Below are 22,946 nucleotides of genomic sequence, written 5' to 3'. Positions count from 1 at the left end.
TAGTAAGGATATCTTTTATTTTATTTTATTTTATTTTTTTGATATCGTGCTCTTAAAAGCCTCTAAAAAAAAGTTGCTTTGTTTGCATTTGTATATAACATCGGATGCAGTCGAATATCAGTGCTATGGTTTTTATATAAATTGATGTGATTAATGGAATAATACTGCCTTTGAATTGTGAGCTACACAATCATTGTGGTTAGTGTATCATACATAGTATTTTGTGTATTATTATGGTTGTCTTTCTTTCATTGGATAAAAGTATCGATTTATGTAATTATATACTTTTGCTTTGCTCTTTTGCTTGCAATCCACCCTTGGTAATGGCATGATTCTCTCTCACTACAACAAGAGGAAACTAAACTAGTCTCGGATATGTAAGCGGTTTTAAACTACAGAAACATCAATAGCAAAGCCATCATCATCACAAAACAAAGCGGATTACCGATCAGGAGAAGCCTTTGATGAGTGTGATCGCAACAAAGAATGCAAATCCTGTGGTACCGCCGCTCGATGAAGTGGTATTAGCATTACATTATAATTTTGTTCTTGCGAGCAGCATTATATAATTCTGAAAACAAAAGCATGCCAATCGCCATTTAAAATCATAACCTACGGTGGAGACGACCCGACCCCCATTCCCTCTTGTGGTATATTCCCTCCGTTACTATGCGCATAACATGATAACGCATCGTTCCTCTTCCGAAATCGTTGTAACAGATGGCCGTTATAAACCGACAAAGGTCTCAGCTTGCAGCAGACTAAAGCAGACCTTTCCTTAATTTATACTCTCTTCACCGCCTTTCTTTTCTCTTTCCTTTTAGATTTAAATTCCATTCTTGGAAGCTTGCTTTGCTCTCCTCCCTCTGCTCCGCATCCATGATGTGAGACCGACCTTATAAGAACCCTAGCTATTTTCTTCCTTGCTTTCTGTGAAGGCGGTGCAGGAGCGAAACCCTTGCCGGATCCGGCGACACAATGGGCAACTGCTGCCGTTCGCCGGCGGCCGTCGCCCGAGAGGACGTCAGCACCCACTTCCACCACGAGCTCTCCGCCGGCAAGAACAATCTCCACCGCGGCGGCGGTGGGGGGACCGCCGCCGGCCACTCCAAGCGGCTGACCGTCCTCAGCCGCGACGTGAGGTCGGCCGGCGGGATCGAGGAGAAGTATGTACTCGATCGTGAGCTTGGCCGCGGCGAGTTCGGCGTCACCTACCTCTGCATGGACCGGGACACCAGGGAGCTGCTCGCGTGCAAGACGATCTCGAAGCGCAAGCTCCGGACGGCGGTGGACGTCGAGGACGTGCGGCGGGAGGTGGCCATCATGCGCCACCTCCCTCGGAGCCCCAGCATTGTGACCCTGCGCGAGGCGCGGGAGGACGACGGCGCCGTTCACCTGGTGATGGAGCTCTGTGAGGGGGGGGAGCTCTTCGATCGGATCGTGGCGAGGGGGCACTATACGGAAAGGGCGGCCGCGGCCGTGACCAGGACGATCGTCGAGGTCGTGCAGCTCTGTCACCTGCACGGCGTGATCCATCGCGACCTCAAGCCGGAGAACTTTCTCTTTGCTAGCAAGAAGGAGAATTCGCCCTTGAAGGCCATCGATTTTGGGCTGTCCATCTTCTTTAAACCCGGTGAGTCTTCTTTCCCTCTGGATCTATGATTATATGGTACTGTGGGAGATTTCGTTGAATGCACTGAACTTCGTAAGACTCACTTTTGAACTGAGTCAAGATATCGAGCTTGCCTTTGTGAGAATACTGGCCCGGAGTTCAGGCTTATCAGTTGCAACTGTTCTTGTCCCGAATAAATGTTAGCTGACAAATCTACTTGCCTGAGTTAGTTTGCTTGTCACATTAGAGCCACTGGAAACATGCAACACACTTATAGCCCGTGCCATTTTGTTTTAGACAGCAAATTTGCACTTTGGTGTGTCTAATAAAGGAAAAAACAGGAAAACTAGATCATTGATTTGTTGAGAGTTGTCTCTTTTAATGCTTTTGAATCCAAGTTGTTGTGGAGAGGGCAAAATTGCACTTTGGTAACACTTGGATTTATTGTTGGTTTTTTGCTCATGAAATTATGAATATCGTAATGCATATTGTAACTTGTGAAGATAATCTAATGTTAGTTGTGGTACCAAGATACACCGAGATATGATGGTGGGTCTAAACTGTGCTCCTCATTCCCTTTTGTTATGAATATTATCAAGGGGATCCACATTGATTATTTCTACTTTTTCTTCAAGTGTGGCTTATTTTTGTGTCCCATCTTTGTCAAATTCTTTTGACCTCCATTAGAATATTGTTGCTCTAATGCCATTATGACTTTTGCCTCGGCGTGCTATGGTCGTATGACTTTCCAGACCAAGTTGTATCCTGCCTTTTATGTATTTGTCATCCTTCTAATTTCCTCTGAAATTTATTGTTGATAACAAATCATATCAGACGAGGTACATAGAGGTGTAAATAAGCAGTTCATTAAGTCATTAGTTACATTAGTTTAAGGCCTGTGTAGGCCATAATTTTTTTCAACAATTATATATGATCTCTAGGCTATCCTTGTATTGTCAACTATGTTTTCTTTAGAATTTAGATTAAGAACCATGAAAATCAATTCTTTCATAGAATGAAAATTTATTTGTGTTTGGTGTTCAGAAATGGTCAAAATGTTATTGCATTAATTGGCTGGTGTTGGTGTGGTCTTCCTTATTGAATGGAAAGTATGTCAAAGCTAGATAAAAATTATATGCTTCGCCTGATTCCTGTAGATGTATCTTGTTGAGTCATATCTTCATGTGTGTATACAGCTTTGACAAGTTGTAGATCTCACCCATAAAGCTTTCATTTTGGTGCAGTTGAGTTGAATGGAATGTTAGTACCACAGTGGCTTTGTCAACTCTTTTACTTTTGTTAACTGGCTATTGCATTCAGCTTCTGTAATATTAATGACTTCTATGAAATACATGCATAGATACATTTTATTTTGGTCAAAGTATATGGAATCGTTTCGTGTTTACTGCTAAAATAATTTTCAAGGACCTTTAAATTTAATTAGAGAAGTTTTGATCCTTAAATTTTCCAACTATAGGATATGAAATTACATAGGCATTACTTGTAAGGTTTAGCATATGCTTTTAGTATTGAAGTATTTTAATTTAATTTATAATCATCTTTGTAGGATAATATCATCTAATCTAGTTCTTATGGGAATTCATGTAGATGTGTCAAATTTAGAACTATGCAGTAACATATGTAAATTTTCTTCCTTTTAACTCAACCACAGTGTTCAAATTTAGAAAGCCTTAAATATTCGTTTTTGCTATTCCAGGTGAAAGTTTTTCTGAGATTGTTGGTAGTCCATATTACATGGCACCTGAAGTTCTAAAGCGGAATTATGGACCAGAAATAGATATATGGAGTGCTGGAGTTATTCTCTATATTCTATTATGTGGGGTTCCCCCATTTTGGGCAGGTAAGTTTATTCTTCTAGTGGAATCCAACCATATATGATTTTCTATCTTATGTAGCACTTGTTACTGCTATTTAGTTGCAAACTTATGAAATCCTCAAAATGCTTTTATCGTGTCCTAGTTTGTGTCAGACACTGACACTGGTTGGATTCTTCTTAGAACATATTGGACTGCTTCAAAACATACTAGGATGTCTATATTTACTTTTATATTATCTTATGCCTGTATATGTGGGATGCTTATATCATCTATGTATTTGCTTCTAGGTAATAGGTATTAGTGAATAATGTCAAAATATGTGTCTCTTGGATATTTGATACTATAATGTGAATTATCCTCAATATTTTGTGCAAGCTTGTAGTACTTTTGTTAAGGGCCATTGTGATTACATATATAATTGTCATAGTCTTTTATAAATTATAGATCATTATAGTTTAACATAGTCTATCAATATACGTTAATAATACTTACTAGTTTATGAATGATTTTTGTGGCATCTTTTCTACTTTTTCAAAAATTTCCTGTGTTGATGTGTCTGGATGATGATGTGTCTATGTCCATTCTACATTTTTGCAAACTTGCAACACAACTGCCCTCTAGGCGCTTGCTATTCTTTATTGGAGTGACCTCTGTTTTCTCTTTTTAGATTTGCATGTAAAATTGCTTTCTGTGATGAGGAATACAATGTCTAAATTGCAGAAACTGAACAGGGAGTTGCCCAAGCTATTCTGCGGGGGCTTATCGATTTCAAACGTGAACCATGGCCAAGTGTTTCAGAAAATGCGAAGAATCTTGTTCGGCAAATGTTGGAACATGACCCAAAGCTTAGGCTAACTGCAAAGCAAGTGCTTGGTATGGTAAATCTTGTAAATTTTTTCCACTTAAGAGGCTTTTTTGCCACTTTGCTGTTATTTGTGCACTTAAAATATTGTCTGGCAGATTCTGCTTTCTGAATCATCCTTATTACTTTCTCGTGCTAATAATTAAATGTTTTTTGTACACCTTATAGCCATGATTTTGAGTTCCATAAACAACTAAGCTAAAGCTAGAAAGGGAGGATATTTTTGAAGTGATTAGTGTCTAGGTAGACTTTAATGTAAGCTTTTCTAATAAAATTCTTTTAGTTCTAAATTGGAGGCCAGATTCTGTGAACTTAATTTTCATGCTAAGTTTTTGAATTGAAATTATATCTTAGAATTTAAAGAAGAGAGTGAACCTTGGTGTCACAATGAGGTTGCTTCTTCACAACTCAGGTGACCAGGGTCTGACTTTTAAGTGAGTACTCTGCTTGCAGGAGCAAGGTTGCATACACCTTCCTTGATCATGAGTTGGCTTGAGTCTTGTGCACTGGATTGTCTTTTTATTTTCTTAAACAATTTGCATGTTCATTAATCTTGATTTTTTTAATTTAATCTTGAGTTTTCTACATCCATCAACTTATATTCATCTACTTGAATTAGTTATTTCATTTGGATTATCGGTTATCAGTTTCTGTATTTAACAAACATAAATTTGTCAACTTTGTTTTAAAATTTTGATTCTATCAAATTTATTTGCCACTTTTCTGCTTTTGTATTTTCTTTAGTCATTGCAATTGGACGCCTAGAGGTCAGTCTTATATTCTTTCTATGGAGTCCATGATCAGATTTTTTCGTTGTTCTCAACTTTCCTGTTGTGTTTTTCTCTTCAATAAATTCTTTTAGGAAGATAATTTGTACTATTTTGCACACACAGCAAAACATTGCATTGATGATACATGCCATAAATATTATTATTTATCAAACAATGTGCATTACATTAAAAGAAAAGTTTTATATGACAGTTGTTAGACCAACAATACTTTATGGATCTGAGTGTTAGTTAAGAAATAATATGAATAAGGAGTTTGTATTGCTGAGATGAGAATGTTGAGATGGATGTCTGAAGTTAATAGGAAAGATAGAAAAAGAAATATGCTTATTCGTGAACAACTAGGTATTACTTCGATAGAGGATATAGAGAGAATTGTTTAAGATGGTATGAACATGTATTTAGGAGATCGACGGAGGCGATAATTAGAAGAGTTGAGATGATTAATGTTAGTGGTATGAGGAGAGGTAGATGAAGACATAAAAATATTTTAATAAAAACTACAAGTAAAGATATAAATATTCTAATCTTAACCAAACATATGACCTTTCATATATTTCAATAGTGGCAAAAGATCTATATAACTGACCCCAAATAGTTGGGACTTGCGGTTTTGTTGTTGTTGTTGTATCAAATAATGTGCTTTGGATAGAAAGTGAAGTTTTCCATGAGCATGTGCTTCCTAAGTAAAACAAGTTTGATCTCATCATTCTAGCGGAGGAGTTCGAATATAGTTTGTTGGATCAAGTTCTGCAATCTCAATATCAATTACTAGCACAATTTCCTGACTCAAATATGAATCAGTCAAGGACTTCTTTTCGTTTCTAGACTCTCAAATAATTGAAATGGATTAAAGCCAACTATTTAATTACTTTCTCAAATAGTTTAGCATCGTGTTCTACTCTAAACAGTAGATATCTGCTGGTGAATTGGAACATACTATTTTTACAGGTGTAGTTAGTAATTGTTGATATGATGATTCTAGTGGCTCATCTTTGTCTATAGTGATGTTTTTCTCATTTGAAATAGGTTTTTGATTTTTATTTTCGACCCTGGTACTGTATATAGCAGTTTCTACTTTTTTCCCCCTTTTTTTCTCTTTAAAACTTTTAGGTTGAAGCATTGAGTATAAGTTTGTTTCTAATGATCAGCTTTAAAATCATTATCTTGAAACATCTGATTATTCCCAAATACCAGATTTTTGGTTAGCAAGAGTGTTTAACCGATTATATCATCTATAACTTAAGCATTTGGTATGTAGTCATCTTGGATTATGGGCAGATGCAATAACAAAAAATATGTGAGCTTCTCATATTGGTGAAATGGTAATTGAACTAAAACCAAGTTCTTCTAGAATATCTGTGATTTACAGATTAGTTTCCTATGAGAACAGTGAACTTTCAAGTCTGAAAGCAAGTGATTGGTACACTTAAAAATAAGAAATCTTCTGCTAAGTATTTTTTAATACAATACAAATTATGGGTAAATTGTGTGCCAAAATATTGCTATGACAGGTTAGTGATCCATATCAGTTCCTCAACTGTACATGGCCGATTAGTGGGCGTCAATAATTGGGGACAAAACACAGTGCCATACTACCCTTTCAGGAGACTAATGTGCGATCCTCATTAGGTTCCTGAAATTCCAATTCTTATCACAAAGATAGAAGACTTTCTGAACAAGCAAATGAAAGAAAGATAAAAAAGAAGAGGACACAACATTATATAAGATGATGCACATCATAGTTTAATTAGGTTGTGCATTAGAGTAGATCCTAATTGCCATGTTGTGAAATGATTTTCTTCTCTCTTTGTGGGTGTTCCTCATAAACATCTGGGCTATCTGGTATCAGAGTAGATCCTGGTATGCATCTATGTAGGTTGTAAGTCTTTATATTGCACCAACAGGGTGATAGTGGAAAAGAAACGATTAAGATAGTAATGTTGAAAATAAATTGTTGATGAAGGGTTTTTCAAAAGAATCAGTACTATCCTCTTTGATGCCATGTTGTCCTTGTTTTACTTGAATTAAATTCTGAACTGTCAAACCAATGTTTCATCTGATATTGATCAAAACACAATTTCATGTCTGCACACATTGTATGTGGAAAGGCAGAGTAAGTTGAATTGGATTTATTACTTCCCTCATCGATTTTGTACTGATTAGTTGCCCAAATATCTAATATAAACCCTCCTTCATTGTAGAATTATTGCAGGTATTGAAAGAGAAGAGCAAGATAAGAATGTGATATTTGAGGGACTAGCATAACTGAAACAATGCTTAATAAGTTCTCCTAAACATTGATTTTGTTGTACCATTCAAGGAACTCAATTTCAGGTCCGGACCCATTTCAGTCCATGGTTGGTTGGACCAGTATAGGTTTGACTAATGCTGGTGTACCAACACATAATATGTCAGCATGTACCACTGTGCTGCTACGAGGGTGGAAGAAGAAGGAAGCAGAAGGTAAAAGGAAGGAAAGAAAGGAGGGAGGAAGGAGAAGAAGGAGAATGAAGCAGGAGGAAGGAGAAGAATAAGGAAAAGAGGACGATGTTATGATCCCTTTTATTTTCTAAGTTTTTCTAGTCTAGTAAGAGTCGGATAGGAGCTTATTTGAGATTTATTTATTTTATTAGGAGTTCAAGTTCTGATGGACTCAAGGGTGGAACTCTATAAATATGGATGTATCTATTTCTTTTCATCATCTATGAAATAGTATTCCAGCTTATGACAAATCCTAGGAGGTCGATGCCCTCGAAGTGATCAAGGAGGCCAATCTCCTCGAAGTGATCATCCCATTTCTTTCCTCTTCTTCTATGATAAAACCCTAGGGGTCTTATCATCTGGTATTAGAGCAGCGATCCTCGGCATTCCCATTGCAATTCCTCACATCACATCGCCGCCGTAGTTGTCATCAAGCCTTGCCTTCAAAATAGCAGCCGGTAGTAGCGCCCCATCCCACTCGAGTGAGAAAGGGCCATCGTCGCTGACCACCCCCACGCCAATCGCTGTTGTTTCCCAGCCAGCGGACCACCCTCTTGCTGCCCCTAGCCCTCGGCGACGCTGCTCCCAACCACGCCACCACCGTTGGCTCTCAGCCTCGGCAGGAGCCTTTCCTCCACACAGCGATCGAAACAGGGCAACCCCTCACGCCAATCACCGTTGTTTCCTTCTTCTCCACCGGCTTTGACAGCAGTCGTTGCAGCCTTAGCCCTCGACCGCTTGTGATCCCTTGGTGCCGCCAACGTCTCACCCCATGCAGCGCCAGAAACAGGGCAAATCCCCTATCGCCTCGTCACACCTTCTACTGTAACCGCCGATCACCATTGTTTCCTTCTTTGCTATCGGCATTGATAGTAGCCGCTGCAACCTCAGCCCTTGATCGCTCACGATCAAGGATTGAAATACCGTACCGTATCGGTGTTTCGAGCTTGGCTTGGTATGGTACGGTATCGTGTATCATTTTGACTCTTTGTTGTGCAACCGTTCAGAGCTTATAAAGTTTGTTTGTAAGTTGCATTGGCTATGAAGTGTTTTCTAAAATGATTGCTTGTGAATCCCGAGTGAGGCGTTTTCTCTAACCCGTTTTCTTTTTTTGTAGGTCCTAAGGGACCATGAGAGGTTTCGGGGAGGCTGACCTTTGCGGACGAACACGCATGGGTGCCGCACGATTTAGGCAAAACCAGCTAAGTCCGTGACAGATGGTATCAGAGCGGGACAAACACTCATAGAAACACTTGGCATGCAAACGTGGGGGACCTAGTTGGGCTACGTTGAGGGCAGTCAGCACACATGACTGTTTGAGGGAAAACGGGCATGGAGATGTAGGGAAAAAGGAGTCGCTCGGAGGAGCGGGCATCTGAGATTGGCATTCAGAGGAATGGCCAACCCTTCGCGCAAGAGGCACCACGAGAACAAGCAAGCTTGGAAGAATGCGTAGCGCACAAAGGTTGGGATGACTGAGTTCGAGCTACGGCTCGACATTGACAACTATACTTAATGGTGCTCAAGGCAAGCAAGGCGCTTGGTAAAGGATGAGACAATACAAGGTGGAATGAGTTGCTTAGCGACCGAAAGAGTTGTGCAAAGCTAACAGAGGTAAGGGAAATTGCTAACTCGAAGAATTCGGTACTCATGCAAGGGCTTGTATGCGGACGATGGAATGTTCGCGGTCATCCCAAGGCGACCGAAACTCGGCGCCATGGAGCATTGAAACTTTCTCTTCGGCATGAGAAGGATACATCCGTAGGAGGTTGAAGTGTGCAGCGAGTTTAGCATGTTGCTAGGCCTTGAGTGGTGTAGCGGGGGCTGTATTAACGTGGAGTCGCAATCTAGCAAGTGCGTTTGCAGGAGGCAGAACAATGCACAGTTTGTTCAGCAAGTCGAAGTAGTCCAAGGGGATGGTGGTCTCCGAAGTGGCGGGTCTTCCGTGCGTGTATCGAATTTTGTATCGGATGAAAGTCTTGGTCATCAGCATATGGGGGCTGTGTACTACTGAGGGAAAAGTTCGAATGCAAGTACCAGTGAGTCCCATGGGAGAGACTTGATCATGCAGAGGTATGATCAAAGCAGCTAGAGAGTTGGACTACTCCAGAGCCCATATTTGCTTAAGGGAGCCTGACAAGTCAGATGACAAGATCAAGTAAGCGAACGTTGCTACCAAGGAAGCTAAGGAGAACAGAATCGGTGTAAACCCTACAACATGATGGCAGAGGCCATGCATGGGAGTTGCAGTCTATCTTTCCATCGACCAAAGGGGAACTGTTTGGAGAACACAAAGGTGTTGAAGCAGGAGGTCGAAAAGGGTGGGGAAGCGACGACGAGTCCAAAGAGACTTAGCTACCCAAAATCAAGCATCGGTTAGAATGGAGGTGAACTCGGAGGAGTGTCACAGAGGCAGATCTACCGATCGTGAAGAAAGGGATGCAGATGTGAGGTGACAGATAGTAGGGCCATGGGCATGACAGCGTCAAGGTACCGCAGAGGCGGGACTTCCGTGAAGTCATCGATCCCTTGATCTCATGGAGGGAGAGCGCTTAGTCGTAAAAGAGGTCGAGGAGGTGGAGCATGCAGAGGCAAACTCTAAGTACCGAGACAAGGCTGAAGGGCAGAAGCCAAGGAACTTCGTAAGACCGGTGTCAACTAGCTTCTCATCAAGATAGCTGAAAGTGAAGGACTTCGGGTCGTGCAAGAGTGCACGACTAAGGAACGAACGTGGTGTTGTACCTTTGCTACTCAGGGAAGTAGACGACAGGGTTGATGGAGAAGACGGTACAATCCTAGAGGTGACCAAAACTACAAGAGACTTGCTCCAAGTTGGGGTGAAAATTTTTTGCATTCCAAAAGTTCGATGGCATTGAGAAGGTGAATTATAGTAACTAACTCAATGCAAGGAGTGCAAACACTTCGAGTACTTTAGAAGTGTGAGCAAAGAGCATGCGAAGGTCAGTAACCAGCTCGATGCATGGAGTACAACCCTCGAGGAGGCGGGTGAAGTCAAGTAACCTTTGCCTTCTCAACTCTTAAGAGAATGGGTGAAACCGAGTACCCTAATTCTCTTATCTATCCAGCAGAGGAGCTTTGTATAGGTTCAAAGACTCTTCGAAGATAATGTAAGACAATAGTTGTCAAATCCTCACCAATGGTGATCAGTGCTACTGAGAGTAGATTATCTGTTTTATTTCTCAATAGAATGCTAATCGAAAGCGGAAGTGATGCGAATCTACTTGGAAGTGACAACTAAGTGAAAGAAGAGTCGATGGACAAATTTTATGGAGGAAGGACCCAAAATTTCAAAAGTTTATGAGGCGATGCTCGTTAAAGCTCCAATAAGCATCCACCCAGTTCAAGCAGTATGAGGCATTTGAGAGACTAGCACATAGTAAGGATGGTATTTTCCTTCATCTGAAGGATCCGCAGGAACCAACAGGGATCAACACAACTTAGCCAACCCCACACTAGAGTCAGTCATTGTCGAGTTGAAGCAGCATGACGGATCAAAAGTTCGATTACTCAACAACAGTAGGGGAGAGCAGTTGGGAGCCAAGAGGCGCATTGCAGTTAGAGCAGAAGATTGAAGACTCAGCAAAGGCGAGGAGTTGTAGTGTCGGCAAAGGCTTCTACGAGGACGTCGAAGGAATAAGTAGGGGAGAATGTCACAGACAAAATTCTAAATAGGATGTTTGTTGTAATGCTTATGTATGTCCGTGTCCTTTGGTTTGTTCATGCTTTGCACAGCATATAGAGGGACGGTCGAAGGCTTAATAGCCTCATTTTAGTTGGGTTTGGTGGCCGTTTTAGGCTTGTAAATAAAGGTTGTGTCATGTGGATACTTGTGAGAGATATTCAGTCTGTAGTGGACCATTTTGACCCTTTGTTGTGCAACCGTTCAGATCTTGTAAAGTCTATTTGTAATTTGCATTGGCTATGAAGTATTTTCTGAAATGATTGCTTTTGAATCCCGAGTGAGGCACTTTCTCTTACCCGTTTTCTTTTTTTGTAGGTCCTAAGGGACCATGAGAGGTTTTGGGGAGGCTAACATTTGCGGACGGACACGCAAGGGTGCCGCACGACTTAGGAAAAACCGGCTAAGTTCGTGACAGCGTGGTGGATTGGGGTCCTCGATCCTATACATCTATATATCAATATGATATGTTTGTTGGATCCAATCATGAAATTGATCCCATAACATAGTGGATTGGTACACCGTATGCCATTGATGCATCAATGTGGTGATAATCATATGCTGATCGTGATGAATCACATTTGTCCAAGGTAGCTCCTAAGGCATATTTTGGTGAATGTCAGAGCTTCTACTTTCATTACTGATCTGCTACTCTGTATCATACTGTTGCTCAGAGAAGGATGACCAACTATCACTGTATTGCTGTTGCTCGTATAATTCTCAAAAATACGACGACTGTGAATATGATGAGCTTCTTTCTGTGTCTACATCATGTAGGCTCTGTCATATCTGCTCAAATTCATCCATTGCCTTCTCCTTACCCTTCTCCTTCCCCTTCTGTGCATAAACTTGACAAGTACCTTGTCGAGTTCCATGATCTAAATCTTGGGTGGCATGTGTAAAATATTGCTCCTCGGTCCATGCACCACCCTCAAGTTATGTAGACGAGACCAACGACTGCAAGATATCATCGCCATCATCCATCGAGGTATTACTGTCCGTATTGCTATCATGTCTCTGGATCGAGCGAGTTGCTGAATGTGATTGTGAAGGTGTCTCGTCGCCCGACTCGATTCTTTCCAACGATGTGACTGATGCTATTGCCTTCCCCTTTGCCTTTGCATGCTAGGCGGACGACTATGATCGTTAGGTGTTTGTAGTTCCTTGAGCAGTTTGACTCGATGTTGTTTGACTCCTGCCACGTTGTGATCGAGGGGGATTTTCCACTTGTTGGGGTTGTGCTTCTTCTTCTTCTATTGCCAAGGTGATAAAACATGAAGGACGCTGAGGATCTCCCGCCTTATTAAATAGAGGATCCTCTTGGTTCTCTACTGCTTCAACCCAATCTAACATCGGCTCTGAATCTTCGTTGTTGAATTGGAGGTCGATGAGATCAATATCTTGTTCCTCTGGCTCTTTAATCCAGCTCAGCACATCACAATCTTAGCCGCATGTTATAATGGACATATACCAATTTCTCTAACCATCTGTAGGAGAGTTTGTTGCGGACCTTCGTGTGAATCAATGCAAACGTTGACCAATTACGTTCGCAACCACTAGATGTTGTCGTCTGTGAAAGTCCACAAACGATAACCTTCCTTAAATGTGTTGCATGCCCTCTAAATTATAGCCACCATTCGACTGCAAAAAGATATAAATAAGATTTTATTAGCATAACAAATAATTAACATTAAATATAATTGATAATCAATATGTGTAATTTTTCCTTACTAGGATCCATAGTGTAACGACACGATATAGCTACAACGTCGGAGAATGAACCAATTGTTTCTCGAAATAATCGACCCTCCATAAGAGCATCGGCTGCATCGGTAGTGTTTGGCAAGAGTTGATATATAACATTTCGTAGTGTTGTTAGTAAATCATTTCGCGTTCCGAAAGCATACTGATATTGAATTGCCGGATTTAGATAATACGCTACAAGACATAATTTTGTTAGTATGATTTTTTATTGTCTAAAAAATAATAAATTAAATTATTCTGTATATGAATTTACCTGTATTATGGATATCTTGATCCATATAAACTTCAGTCCGACAATAAATGATCCGTACGTATTGGTCTGCCTTAAAATCATCTTTGAATGCTTTCCTGATCTCCTTTCTTGCTGAAATCATCATATATTTAAGATACGACATCTATGGACGCTTGTCCATATCGATCTTACGGAGAACAATATAACGTGGTTCCACACCTTTTATGATTTCTATCGTGGACTCCCAAAATCTAGAGGAAAGAATGAACTTTTTTATCTTTTTTCCATCGCTCAATCTCGAATATCTGGAATTAGACCACTCTTGTGAGGTGACCATTACCTTCAAGCCATGTCTTTTTTGCTGTAATGACTTTAATGCAATAAAATTGGTAGTAAATCGAGTAATTCCAGGTCGGAGTATCTCACCGTTTGCATACTTTTGCATTAAAGCGTGGACCTAATGATGATTATATATAAACTTTGTAATTGATTGTGCTCGAGCTATACAATTCTTGACCGTGTCTAGCTCACCAATATCCTTCAATATTAGATCTATGCAATGAGCTGCACATGAAGTCCAAAGCAAAGTTTTTCTTTTTTCTATCAATTGCAAATCGGCCTTTTTGAAATTCGCTCCATCGTCGATTATTATTTGGACAACATATCGTTGTCTGATATCCTCTACTATAGTGTCCATCAAGCTCTCAATGTTGTTTGCATCTTGGTTCTTTTCAGAAGCATTAACTGACTTATGAAACACCACTCTTCTGTTGCAATAAACAAGAAAGTTGATGATACTCATTCTTGTTGGTCCTGTCTAACTGTCACACATCAGTATCACTCCATATTCATCTCATTGTCTCTTGAAAGATTTGATCCAATCCTTTAGTTCTACCACTTCCTCATCTAAGTACACGTCGTAAATCTCCCTCGGTGTTAGAGATTGGATCCCCGTGCCAGACTTTTGAATAAAAGAGACCATGCTCTGATAATATGGACCTTGGGCTGTGTTGGCTGAAATCCTGTGGAAGTTGAACCATTTTGAAATTGCCTTCCCAATATCCCGCTTCTTTTCTTTTATGTATGCATCGTCAATTCGTGTTTGTTTCGCTGTTTGTGGGGGATAGGCTTGCAGATCAATATCGACAATATCTAGTGTGGACCTCCTACCAAGACCTCTCATAAAACCATGGAGTCCACCATACCTCATGCTACTAGTGCGGCCTAACTAAGGAGCAGTTGGTTGCTTCATGCCGGTCGATCTCTGGATTCCACTACCACTGCCATGCTCCAATTGTGAATCAGGTCGTCGATGCCTCATTGCTTCGTTGACCGTATACTGATGCTCCAATGATACACGAATCCCAATTGTGAGATCCGGGTCGACTTGATCGCCGCAACCCTCATACTGATCATAAACTGGTTCCTGTGTAGCCCTATAATATTCTTCCTCAAATCTTGCCTTCTTTTTTATTGTATCTTCCTTTGCTTGTTGTAGCTTGCTTTGAAATAATTTACGGATCTTCGTCGGAACCTTCTTACATTTTGTAACATCAGGATATCCGTCTGTCAAATGCATTTTCACTCGAGTTATTCCTCCATCCTTGCTAATGTAGTCACAATAAATACATTGCCAATGATGACGGTTCTCATCTATCTTGCGTGCATGAACCCATGCATCCTCATATGACTGTTCCTTTGGTGTCATGATCTTACCAAATTTAAATCAAATAAGCTATAAAGTATAAACATATTGAATTGATCAAATATCGATAAAAAATCACTAATCGCAGCATTAAATAATTTTATTAAAACATAACTAATTCTATTTTATTATCATAAATATGTTACATACATAAAAGAAGTATTAAATACATAATTTTGATCCAATATGCGTCAAATTATGATAAAATCATCATTAGATACACTAATAACCTAATTAACATAGTTAATTATCCACTAATTACTTCTCTTTCAACACTACAAATATGTCAAACACCCTAATAGGTATTAAAGACATTAAATTGATTTAAAATAGTTTAAATTTTGATTAAATCATCATTAAAATAACTAATCGTAGCATTAAATAACTTTAATAAAATCTAATTAAACCTATTTTACCATCATAAATATGTCAAACACATAAAAGAAATATTAAATATATAATTTTGATCCAATATAGTTCAAATTACGATGAAATCATCATTAGATATACTAATTACATGATTAACATAGTTAATTATCCACTAATTACTTCTCTTTCAATACTATAAACATGACAAACACCTTAATTGATATTAAACACATTAAATTGACATAAAATCGATCAAATTTCAATTAAATCATCATTAAAATGATTAATCGCAGCATTCAATAACTTTAATAAAACCTAATTAAACTTATTTTACTATCATAAATATCTTTCAATATTTAATATGCACGAAATATAAATATTTGACCTATTAAGTGTCTAATTTTGATTTAATCAATATTAAATATACTAATCATAATATTAAAGATCTTAATTACTCTCTAATTAAAGAAAGATAATGCATACCTCTTGATTAGAAAGTTCTTCCTCTTAATCTTCCCAAATTAGTCTCGATTCAATTCATAAATCGTTATTTTGCAGAGTTTAGGAGAGCACAAATATGAGAAAAAAAGAGTTTGAGATAGTTTAAGAAAGTATAAAAATGAAATAGAGTGAAATATGGGAGAAGAAGGGTTTAAAAACCTATGAGAAATGACTCTAACGATCAATTTGACTGTTGGAGCACTGTTACTGAGCAGAATTGACCGTTGGAGCATTGTTACCGAGCGATAATGGTCGATTTCAATCGTTACCGAGCTTACACTGTCACGAAGTGGAGACCCTACTTACTTGATCAACGGGTTGGGATGCACTGTAGATATCCTATGACTGAAGTGCTGAAAGAGAAGCTCCCAGAGTTTGATGCTACTCAGCCTTGAGGACAACGCTGATTTGAAGAGGGAGGAATTGTTAAGATCCCTCTTATTTTCTAAGTTTTTCTAGTCTAGTAAGAGTCGGATAGGGGCTTATTTGAGATTTATTTATTTTATTAGGAGTCCAAGTCCTGATGGACTCAGGGGTGGAACTCTATAAATATGGATGTATCTTTTTCTTTCATCATCTATGAAATAGTATTCCAGCTTTTGAAGTGATCAAGGAGGCCGATCCCCTCGAAGTTATCATATTCTTTCTTTCCTCTTCTTCTATGATAAAACCCTAGGGGTCTTTTTATCAGACGATGAGGAGGAGATGGAGGGGAAGTACCGACCTAGCAATAGGCAGCAGCAGGCGTGTGGCATGGGCAACGCCCAGTGCTGCCATGCTCTTGAATGGCTGTGAAATGCATTGATATGGATCTTACAGAAAAAAATAAACTGATCCGGACCATCCAAAAAGGGTGGTAGGTGTCGGTCATTGCGGATCGGTCCAGGCGAAATCTTAATCCTTGGTTCTATAAGTTAACATGAAGTTCAAGATTAACTTCATGTTTTTCATGCCCATCTGAAGTTCAAGATTAACTTCATTTTTTTCATGCCCATCTGAAGTTCAAGATTAACTTCTATCTTTCAATCAAATATAAATTGTTGGTTAAAAGTTATAGTTTCTTAGCAGAAATGGATTGATAATTGGTGGATGTGAAATCTCTATCTCATGTCAAATTCCCATCCCAGGGGTATCCAGTATCGCTATGACATGCAGCTTTTTATTTGTGAGTTCTAGAAAGAATGTGGCTCCCATTTTGGACCTACAAGTCTGTGATATTATTGTTTATGAGAGTTAATCTCATTTTTATTATGCGTGATGGCAGTTAACTATAGCTGGTTCATCATAGCAGTTATTGTTGCCATGTGTCAGGACTCTGTGAGGTTAATAGATGAAAAGTAACGTTCATGCATGAAGGCATACATTTTAAAATGTTAATTTGCAACAGAAAGCATGTTCTACGTAAAATTATTGGATTTACTCATAAACTACAAGACTGTAGACCAGTAGGTAAACGGGGATGCTAGTACAGTGAAGATTGTTAAATAACAAATGACATACTATTCTATAAATGTCTCGAAGATAATTACAAGACTAAATATCTAAACTATGAGTTGCCTTTGTAGACAAATAACAAAATTCACTCATTGCCAACTATGCCAAACAGATTGTGTGCTTTATTAGTGCCTTGATTGCTTCAGCTACAATCTTGGCAATAATGCATGTGCATGGACATAATAGTAATGAATTGTCGTATAAAATGGTTTTGAAAGCACATGCATGTCACATTATAAATTGAAAATCACCGAGTACAGTGTGCATCAATTGCACTATGACTATTTTCTAGTACAGTACAGTGTTCTCCAAGTTGGTGACTATTTTATGTTTCTTCCCACCCACACATTATGTCGAAGTGATCCTTATTTATTCTTCTTTCTTGCAGAACATCCTTGGCTTCAAGATGCTAAAAAAGCTCCAAATGTACCTCTAGGGGATGTGGTTAAGTCGAGGCTCAAACAATTTTCAAGGATGAATCGTTTCAAGAGGAGAGCTTTAAGGGTTTGTTGATATTTTCTTAAATTATGTCATCAGATGTTTGAAAACCATGTTATGAGTCTCAGCTCTCCAAATCTTCTTCTAATTTTGATGGAATATTTTCTTGCAAAACTAGGTTATCGCTGATCATTTATCCACTGAAGAAGTTGAAGATATAAAAGAGCTTTTTAAGATGATGGATGTTGACAATGATGGTATTGTTTCATATGAGGAACTCAAAACTGGGCTTGCAAAATCCAGTTCCCATCTTGTGGAGTCTGAAGTGCAGATGCTAATTGAAGCTGTAAGTGTATTCAATTCCTATATGTTTGTTCCTAAAATGCTTTTTACCCTAGGCACGACAACAAAAATAATGGTCGCCTGCCATGTATCAGATGCATTCAGCTTGACAACAGTGTGCTCCATTTAGTACTTGTCCCAAATCCAATTATATTTGATGCTTTGACTTAGAAAGTTCAAACTTATAATTGTAGTCTATCTTTTTACACTGGATTTCAGGCCTAGGTTTGCTGTGCAGTCCACTAGTTTGCAACTGAAGGATAAAGAGGTCACTAGTGAATAAATGTTTCATTTATTTTGAGTTCTAACTACATGGATTACCTAAATTCATAGATACAATATTCTTGGAGTTCTAAGCTCTTAACAATTCTTCAAAGCAAAGAAAATGTACATCTTAGCTTTTGACCTGAGACATTCAAGCTTCTCGGCATCTTATCAGTCAAGTCTGTAGTGTGACAGATCAAATAGGAACAGTTTTATCTTCCCTTCTTGATCTGTTGGAAGATATTGTACTATATATCACAGATTGTTTAATTACTTGCTATGAACCTGACATGCAACTATATCTATCAACTTGAGGCCAAACTGATCTGAATTCTTAAACTTTACGTTGAAAATGAGATCTATTAAATCAGGTTGAACTGGGCCAGGTCAAGTCAAACAGAAACAAAATTAAAGAAGTTTCTGTGAAATGAGGTTTGACAACCTAAAAATGAAATTTGTATCATTGGATTTACATAAGAAGTGTTTGAGAAACATCATAAGTCAAAAGTTATATCAGTCGGTTTTGTTTTTGAATTTTGGGTTCCATTGAGCTATATTCATTAAATTCTCTTTTTTCCCCTCAAAAGTAAAGGATAAAAGAATGTTTAACATTGCAATAAGCTACTAATTTCTATTTTATGCTAAAACTCATAAAATTTAGTCAATCTATTTTGTTGCTATCACCTTGCAAGGTCATGCAGCAAACGAGATCCATGGAAACATTGGTTGTGGTCATTCTCCTTTGTCTCTTAACTAGTCACTGGAAAACCAACATCATTGAAAGACAAAATTGAAGAGAACAATGCCAATGATGTCACAGCCATGAATTACATATATTGAATAATAAAATCCTAGACAGAGAGAATGGTTATATGGATTTGATTATTGTGGTATACTGACCATATCTTTTGAACTATAGGTCATGACATTGAAATCGGAATTGGAATCGACCAATGGTGAAAACTTGATATCAACAGGATCAGATTGGCAAGACCAGACTCAGTTGAAAATTAATTTAATCAGTCCAACTGAGTCTAATGGCATTTTAGGACACACCGTAGCTGCCAGTGCCTATATTGATTAGGTCCAAATTGGTTGCACTATATATATACTTCAGTATCAGTTCCCCTGCCCATTAGTAGCTTTGTTGTGCAATATTGTGGTGCCATTGTTCAAAAGAGCAGCAGCTGCAGTATGTAGGCAGTCAAGGCACTGTATAGTATATATGTAGTAAACAGTAAAATATCAAAAAATAACAACAAAGATATATGTGATTTAAATGTGGAACAATATAAAGTGACGCACTACAGAATCCATGTAAAAGTGTTGTAATTAAGAACTTCATTGACCATGTTAAATACTATCAATATAGTATACCAGAATAAACGATGATACCTAGGAAGATATGTAAACCTCAGATGGTAGCTATAACTTATTCATCTATATGTGAACCACATATCCAGTTCATTGTTATAGGTGGCTGCATATATGTGTCTATGCCGCTGTTTGTACAGATTTAATAAGCAGCCACATAAACATATGGCCACATGTGATGAGAGTGCATCTTGAGGCTGCACATGCTCTATGAATTTGGTTTTGTGATGTGGCCATATCACTGGCCACATATGCATATGTGGCCTCGTAGACCACATTTTAGAACACTTACTTGCCATATTGAAGTACATTGATGCTTCAGCTAATTTCTTATACTGCATGTCTATGCCGCTGTTTGTACAGATTTAATAAGCAGCCACATAAACATATGGCCACATATGTGATGAGAGTGCATCTTGAGGCTGCACATGCTCTATGAATTTGGTTTTGTGATGTGGCCATATCACTGGCCACATGCATATGTGGCCTCGTAGACCACATTTTAGAACACTTACTTGCCATATTGAAGTACATTGATGCTTCAGCTAATTTCTTATACTGCATATGTGGCCTCGTAGACCACATTTTAGAACACTTACTTGCCATATTGAAGTACATTGACGCTTCAACTAATTTCTTAAACTTGTTTCGTTCCAAGTGGATTAGACCCAAACAGACCCTGATTGAGTCTAGACCAGGTTGACAAGTGCTGGACTTGGTCAGCCATATTATGGCCGTTTTAAGTTCTATTTGGGCCCTTTTTAGCCTCATTTTGTTATGTTTTGAGCCAGTTTAGGGCCTCTTTGAGCCCGATGTTGGTCTATTTTGAGCAACCAGCAATATTTGCAGCAAGGCCAGCTAATTTACTTGCTATTTTGACTTGAAGTTGATACGGACTGCAGTCAACAGAATTGTCAAGGCTCTGGACTGTCAAAGGTGCCTCTTATACCAATTAGGGGAGGTTCAAAGCCTAGTTGCAACAAGACTAGCAGTTTACAACAAGTTGGAGGGCAACCAAAGGTTTGCTTAAATCCGAGGGTTTACTGACATGTTACGCCCACATCGTACTTGTGCAGTCTGGTTAGCTTATTTTATTTAAACTAGCTAAAGAACTCTTCATGTTCGGGTCATATATCTTGCTTGAGCAAATGAAGGTCCTGAGCTCATTGTAACTCCGTGAACATGCTTGACAATTTTGCAAAGGATGTAGGCACCATGTACTGCAATGTTATTGATTGCTTCCGTTTGACAATGCTGCTTGCTCAGAAGAGGAAGACTGCATAATCTGATTGATCGAGTTTGACCAAACAGGTGGATGCCACTGGTAAAGGAACCCTAGACTATGGAGAGTTTGTTGCGGTATCTATTCATTTACAAAGGATGGCTAATGACGAGCATCTCAGAAGAGCCTTCTCATATTTTGATAAGGATGAGAATGGGTATATCGAGCCAGAGGAGCTTCAGGAGGCATTGGCGGAAGATGGAGCTGCTGACAGCATTGATGTGGCGAATGATATTTTACAAGAAGTTGACACTGACAAGGTGACCGATATATGTTATCGTTGGAGGCCAAATTACATTCAACCATTGACATGTATAATCTTTTTGTATTTTGCAGGACGGACGAATTAGCTATGATGAATTCGTGGCAATGATGAAAACTGGAACAGACTGGAGAAAGGCTTCACGCCACTACTCGAGAGGGAGGTTCAATAGTCTGAGCATCAGACTAATGAAGGACGGGTCTCTAAACTTGGGCAATGAGTAAATTACGTTTCCGAGGTCTTATCCATTTGTTGAGAATTGGTCCCTTCCTTTTCGGCGGAAGTCCTCTAGTTAGGTCAACCAACCACTCTTGATTGGCTTACCATGTAATTAGTTCTTTGACCCTCGTGATGGGTACCCGACTCTTGCATTGGATTTGATGTGTTGTACAATAGTGCATATGTTGTAATCTTAAATTGCACTTTTTATTTGAGCATGATGACTGTTGCTTTGAACGATGGATTAAATGGGCTTGTGAGAGTATATTCTGATGAAATCCTCCTGAGAGCAACGTTGATTGATGCAACAACTAAAAAGTAAGTAGTTCCCGCTGGGAGCACATTGTAGTAGTTAGTACACCTGTAAGTTGCCTGCTCTCTCATTGTTGCAGGCGCTACATCAACGGGAACGCCATATTGACGCTACATTAACTAAAGGACTCCAAGGGTAGGCCATGCCATCGTCACGGAATATAGCAATCTTTATAAATGAAATTATGACGTTTCTGCTGTGACTGATTATTATTATTATTATTATTATTATTATTATTATTATTATTATTAATTTATTGTGAAAATGCTCTAACATAATAAACTATTCCCAAAAGGGCAAATCCATGGTTGTGAGGTTTCCCTTGAAAGAGGGGTCGGGTCGGGTCGGGTCGGGTGCTTGTACCATTGACCGTGTTTCCCTTGAAAGAGGGGTCGGGTCGGGTCGGGTGCTTGTACCATTGACCGTGTTTCCCTTGAAATCGAAGTTGGAGTTTCAATCTTTGATCTTATTTATTAAGAAGCCGAATCGACTCTCAGTTCTCATGCCCAACCAGCGGTTCCATTGTCGACAGCGTTCTCGGCTTGATCTTTGTTGTCGGTTCAGAAAACGGAGGCGTTCTCTGCTTTCCCGATTAGCAGTGCTTGGCCATTGCCCTTAGCGAGTAGACGGTCTCGCTCGCTTGATAGATGCTTTTTCTTTTTTGTTTTGCTTATGCTAACTACTTTCGTCCAAGTAGAAGACAACAAGAGAGAGTTTTAAAAGTGTAGGGAACAAGCAGTATCTTATTATTATTATGTCCATTCATTCTTAAAGCAAAAGGGAACAAGCATCTAACAGCGTATCTTACTTAGCATGTCCTTTCATTCTTAAAGCAAAAGGGAACAAGCAGTATCTTATTATTATGTCCATGTCCATTCTTAAAGCAAGCAAAAGGGGGATTGTGCATAAGTGTGGGAGTTCGTTGCTTGTTGGGTTTACAGCTCACTTTCATTTTCGGCTTTAACGTTAAAAGAAAGGAAAGACCTCTCGGCTCTAAATGCATTATTAGCACTTGGGCGAAGTAGTAGTATTAACTTAAAAAAGAATTGATCGAGCGTAACACCTAAAATAAAAAGGAATTGATTGAGGCAGATGGATCCTGT

At 39.0% G+C, this 22,946-nt stretch overlaps 1 protein-coding gene across 2 annotated transcripts; it reads left to right on the top strand.

The window, feature by feature from the left end:
* The first annotated feature begins 790 nt into the window (after positions 1 to 790).
* On the top strand, positions 791 to 21,767 carry LOC135582848 (calcium-dependent protein kinase 16-like). 2 transcript variants are annotated; one of them, XM_065079298.1, is made up of 7 exons: positions 796 to 1,633; positions 3,330 to 3,473; positions 4,171 to 4,323; positions 17,738 to 17,853; positions 17,966 to 18,133; positions 21,079 to 21,309; positions 21,386 to 21,767. In XM_065079298.1, the coding sequence occupies exons 1-7, from the start codon at positions 979 to 981 to the stop codon at positions 21,533 to 21,535; spliced, it is 1,617 nt and encodes a 538-aa protein (XP_064935370.1). In that variant the 5' UTR covers positions 796 to 978; the 3' UTR covers positions 21,536 to 21,767. The 2 variants fall into 2 exon arrangements, with proteins under 2 accessions (XP_064935371.1, XP_064935370.1); XM_065079299.1 differs by lacking the exons at positions 21,079 to 21,309; positions 21,386 to 21,767 and adding an exon at positions 20,654 to 20,996 and having other exon boundaries at positions 791 to 1,633.
* Positions 21,768 to 22,946: the final 1,179 nt, after the last annotated feature.

Source organism: Musa acuminata, chromosome BXJ1-8, assembly GCF_036884655.1.
Source record: "Musa acuminata AAA Group cultivar baxijiao chromosome BXJ1-8, Cavendish_Baxijiao_AAA, whole genome shotgun sequence".
NCBI classification, from domain to species: Eukaryota; Viridiplantae; Streptophyta; class Magnoliopsida; order Zingiberales; family Musaceae; genus Musa; species Musa acuminata.
Note: the sequence above shows the minus strand (reverse complement) of the source record. Positions and strands in the feature narration are given on the sequence as shown.

Bases quoted from the DNA above. Each gene is read 5' to 3' on its own strand.
- LOC135582848 (XM_065079298.1), top strand. From the start codon at position 979: ATGGGCAACTGCTGCCGTTCGCCGGCGGCCGTCGCCCGAGAGGACGTC. The intron at 1,634-3,329 runs GTGAGTCTTCTT...TTGCTATTCCAG, and splicing joins GTCCATCTTCTTTAAACCCG to GTGAAAGTTTTTCTGAGATT. The intron at 17,854-17,965 runs GTTTGTTGATAT...TTGCAAAACTAG, and splicing joins TCAAGAGGAGAGCTTTAAGG to GTTATCGCTGATCATTTATC.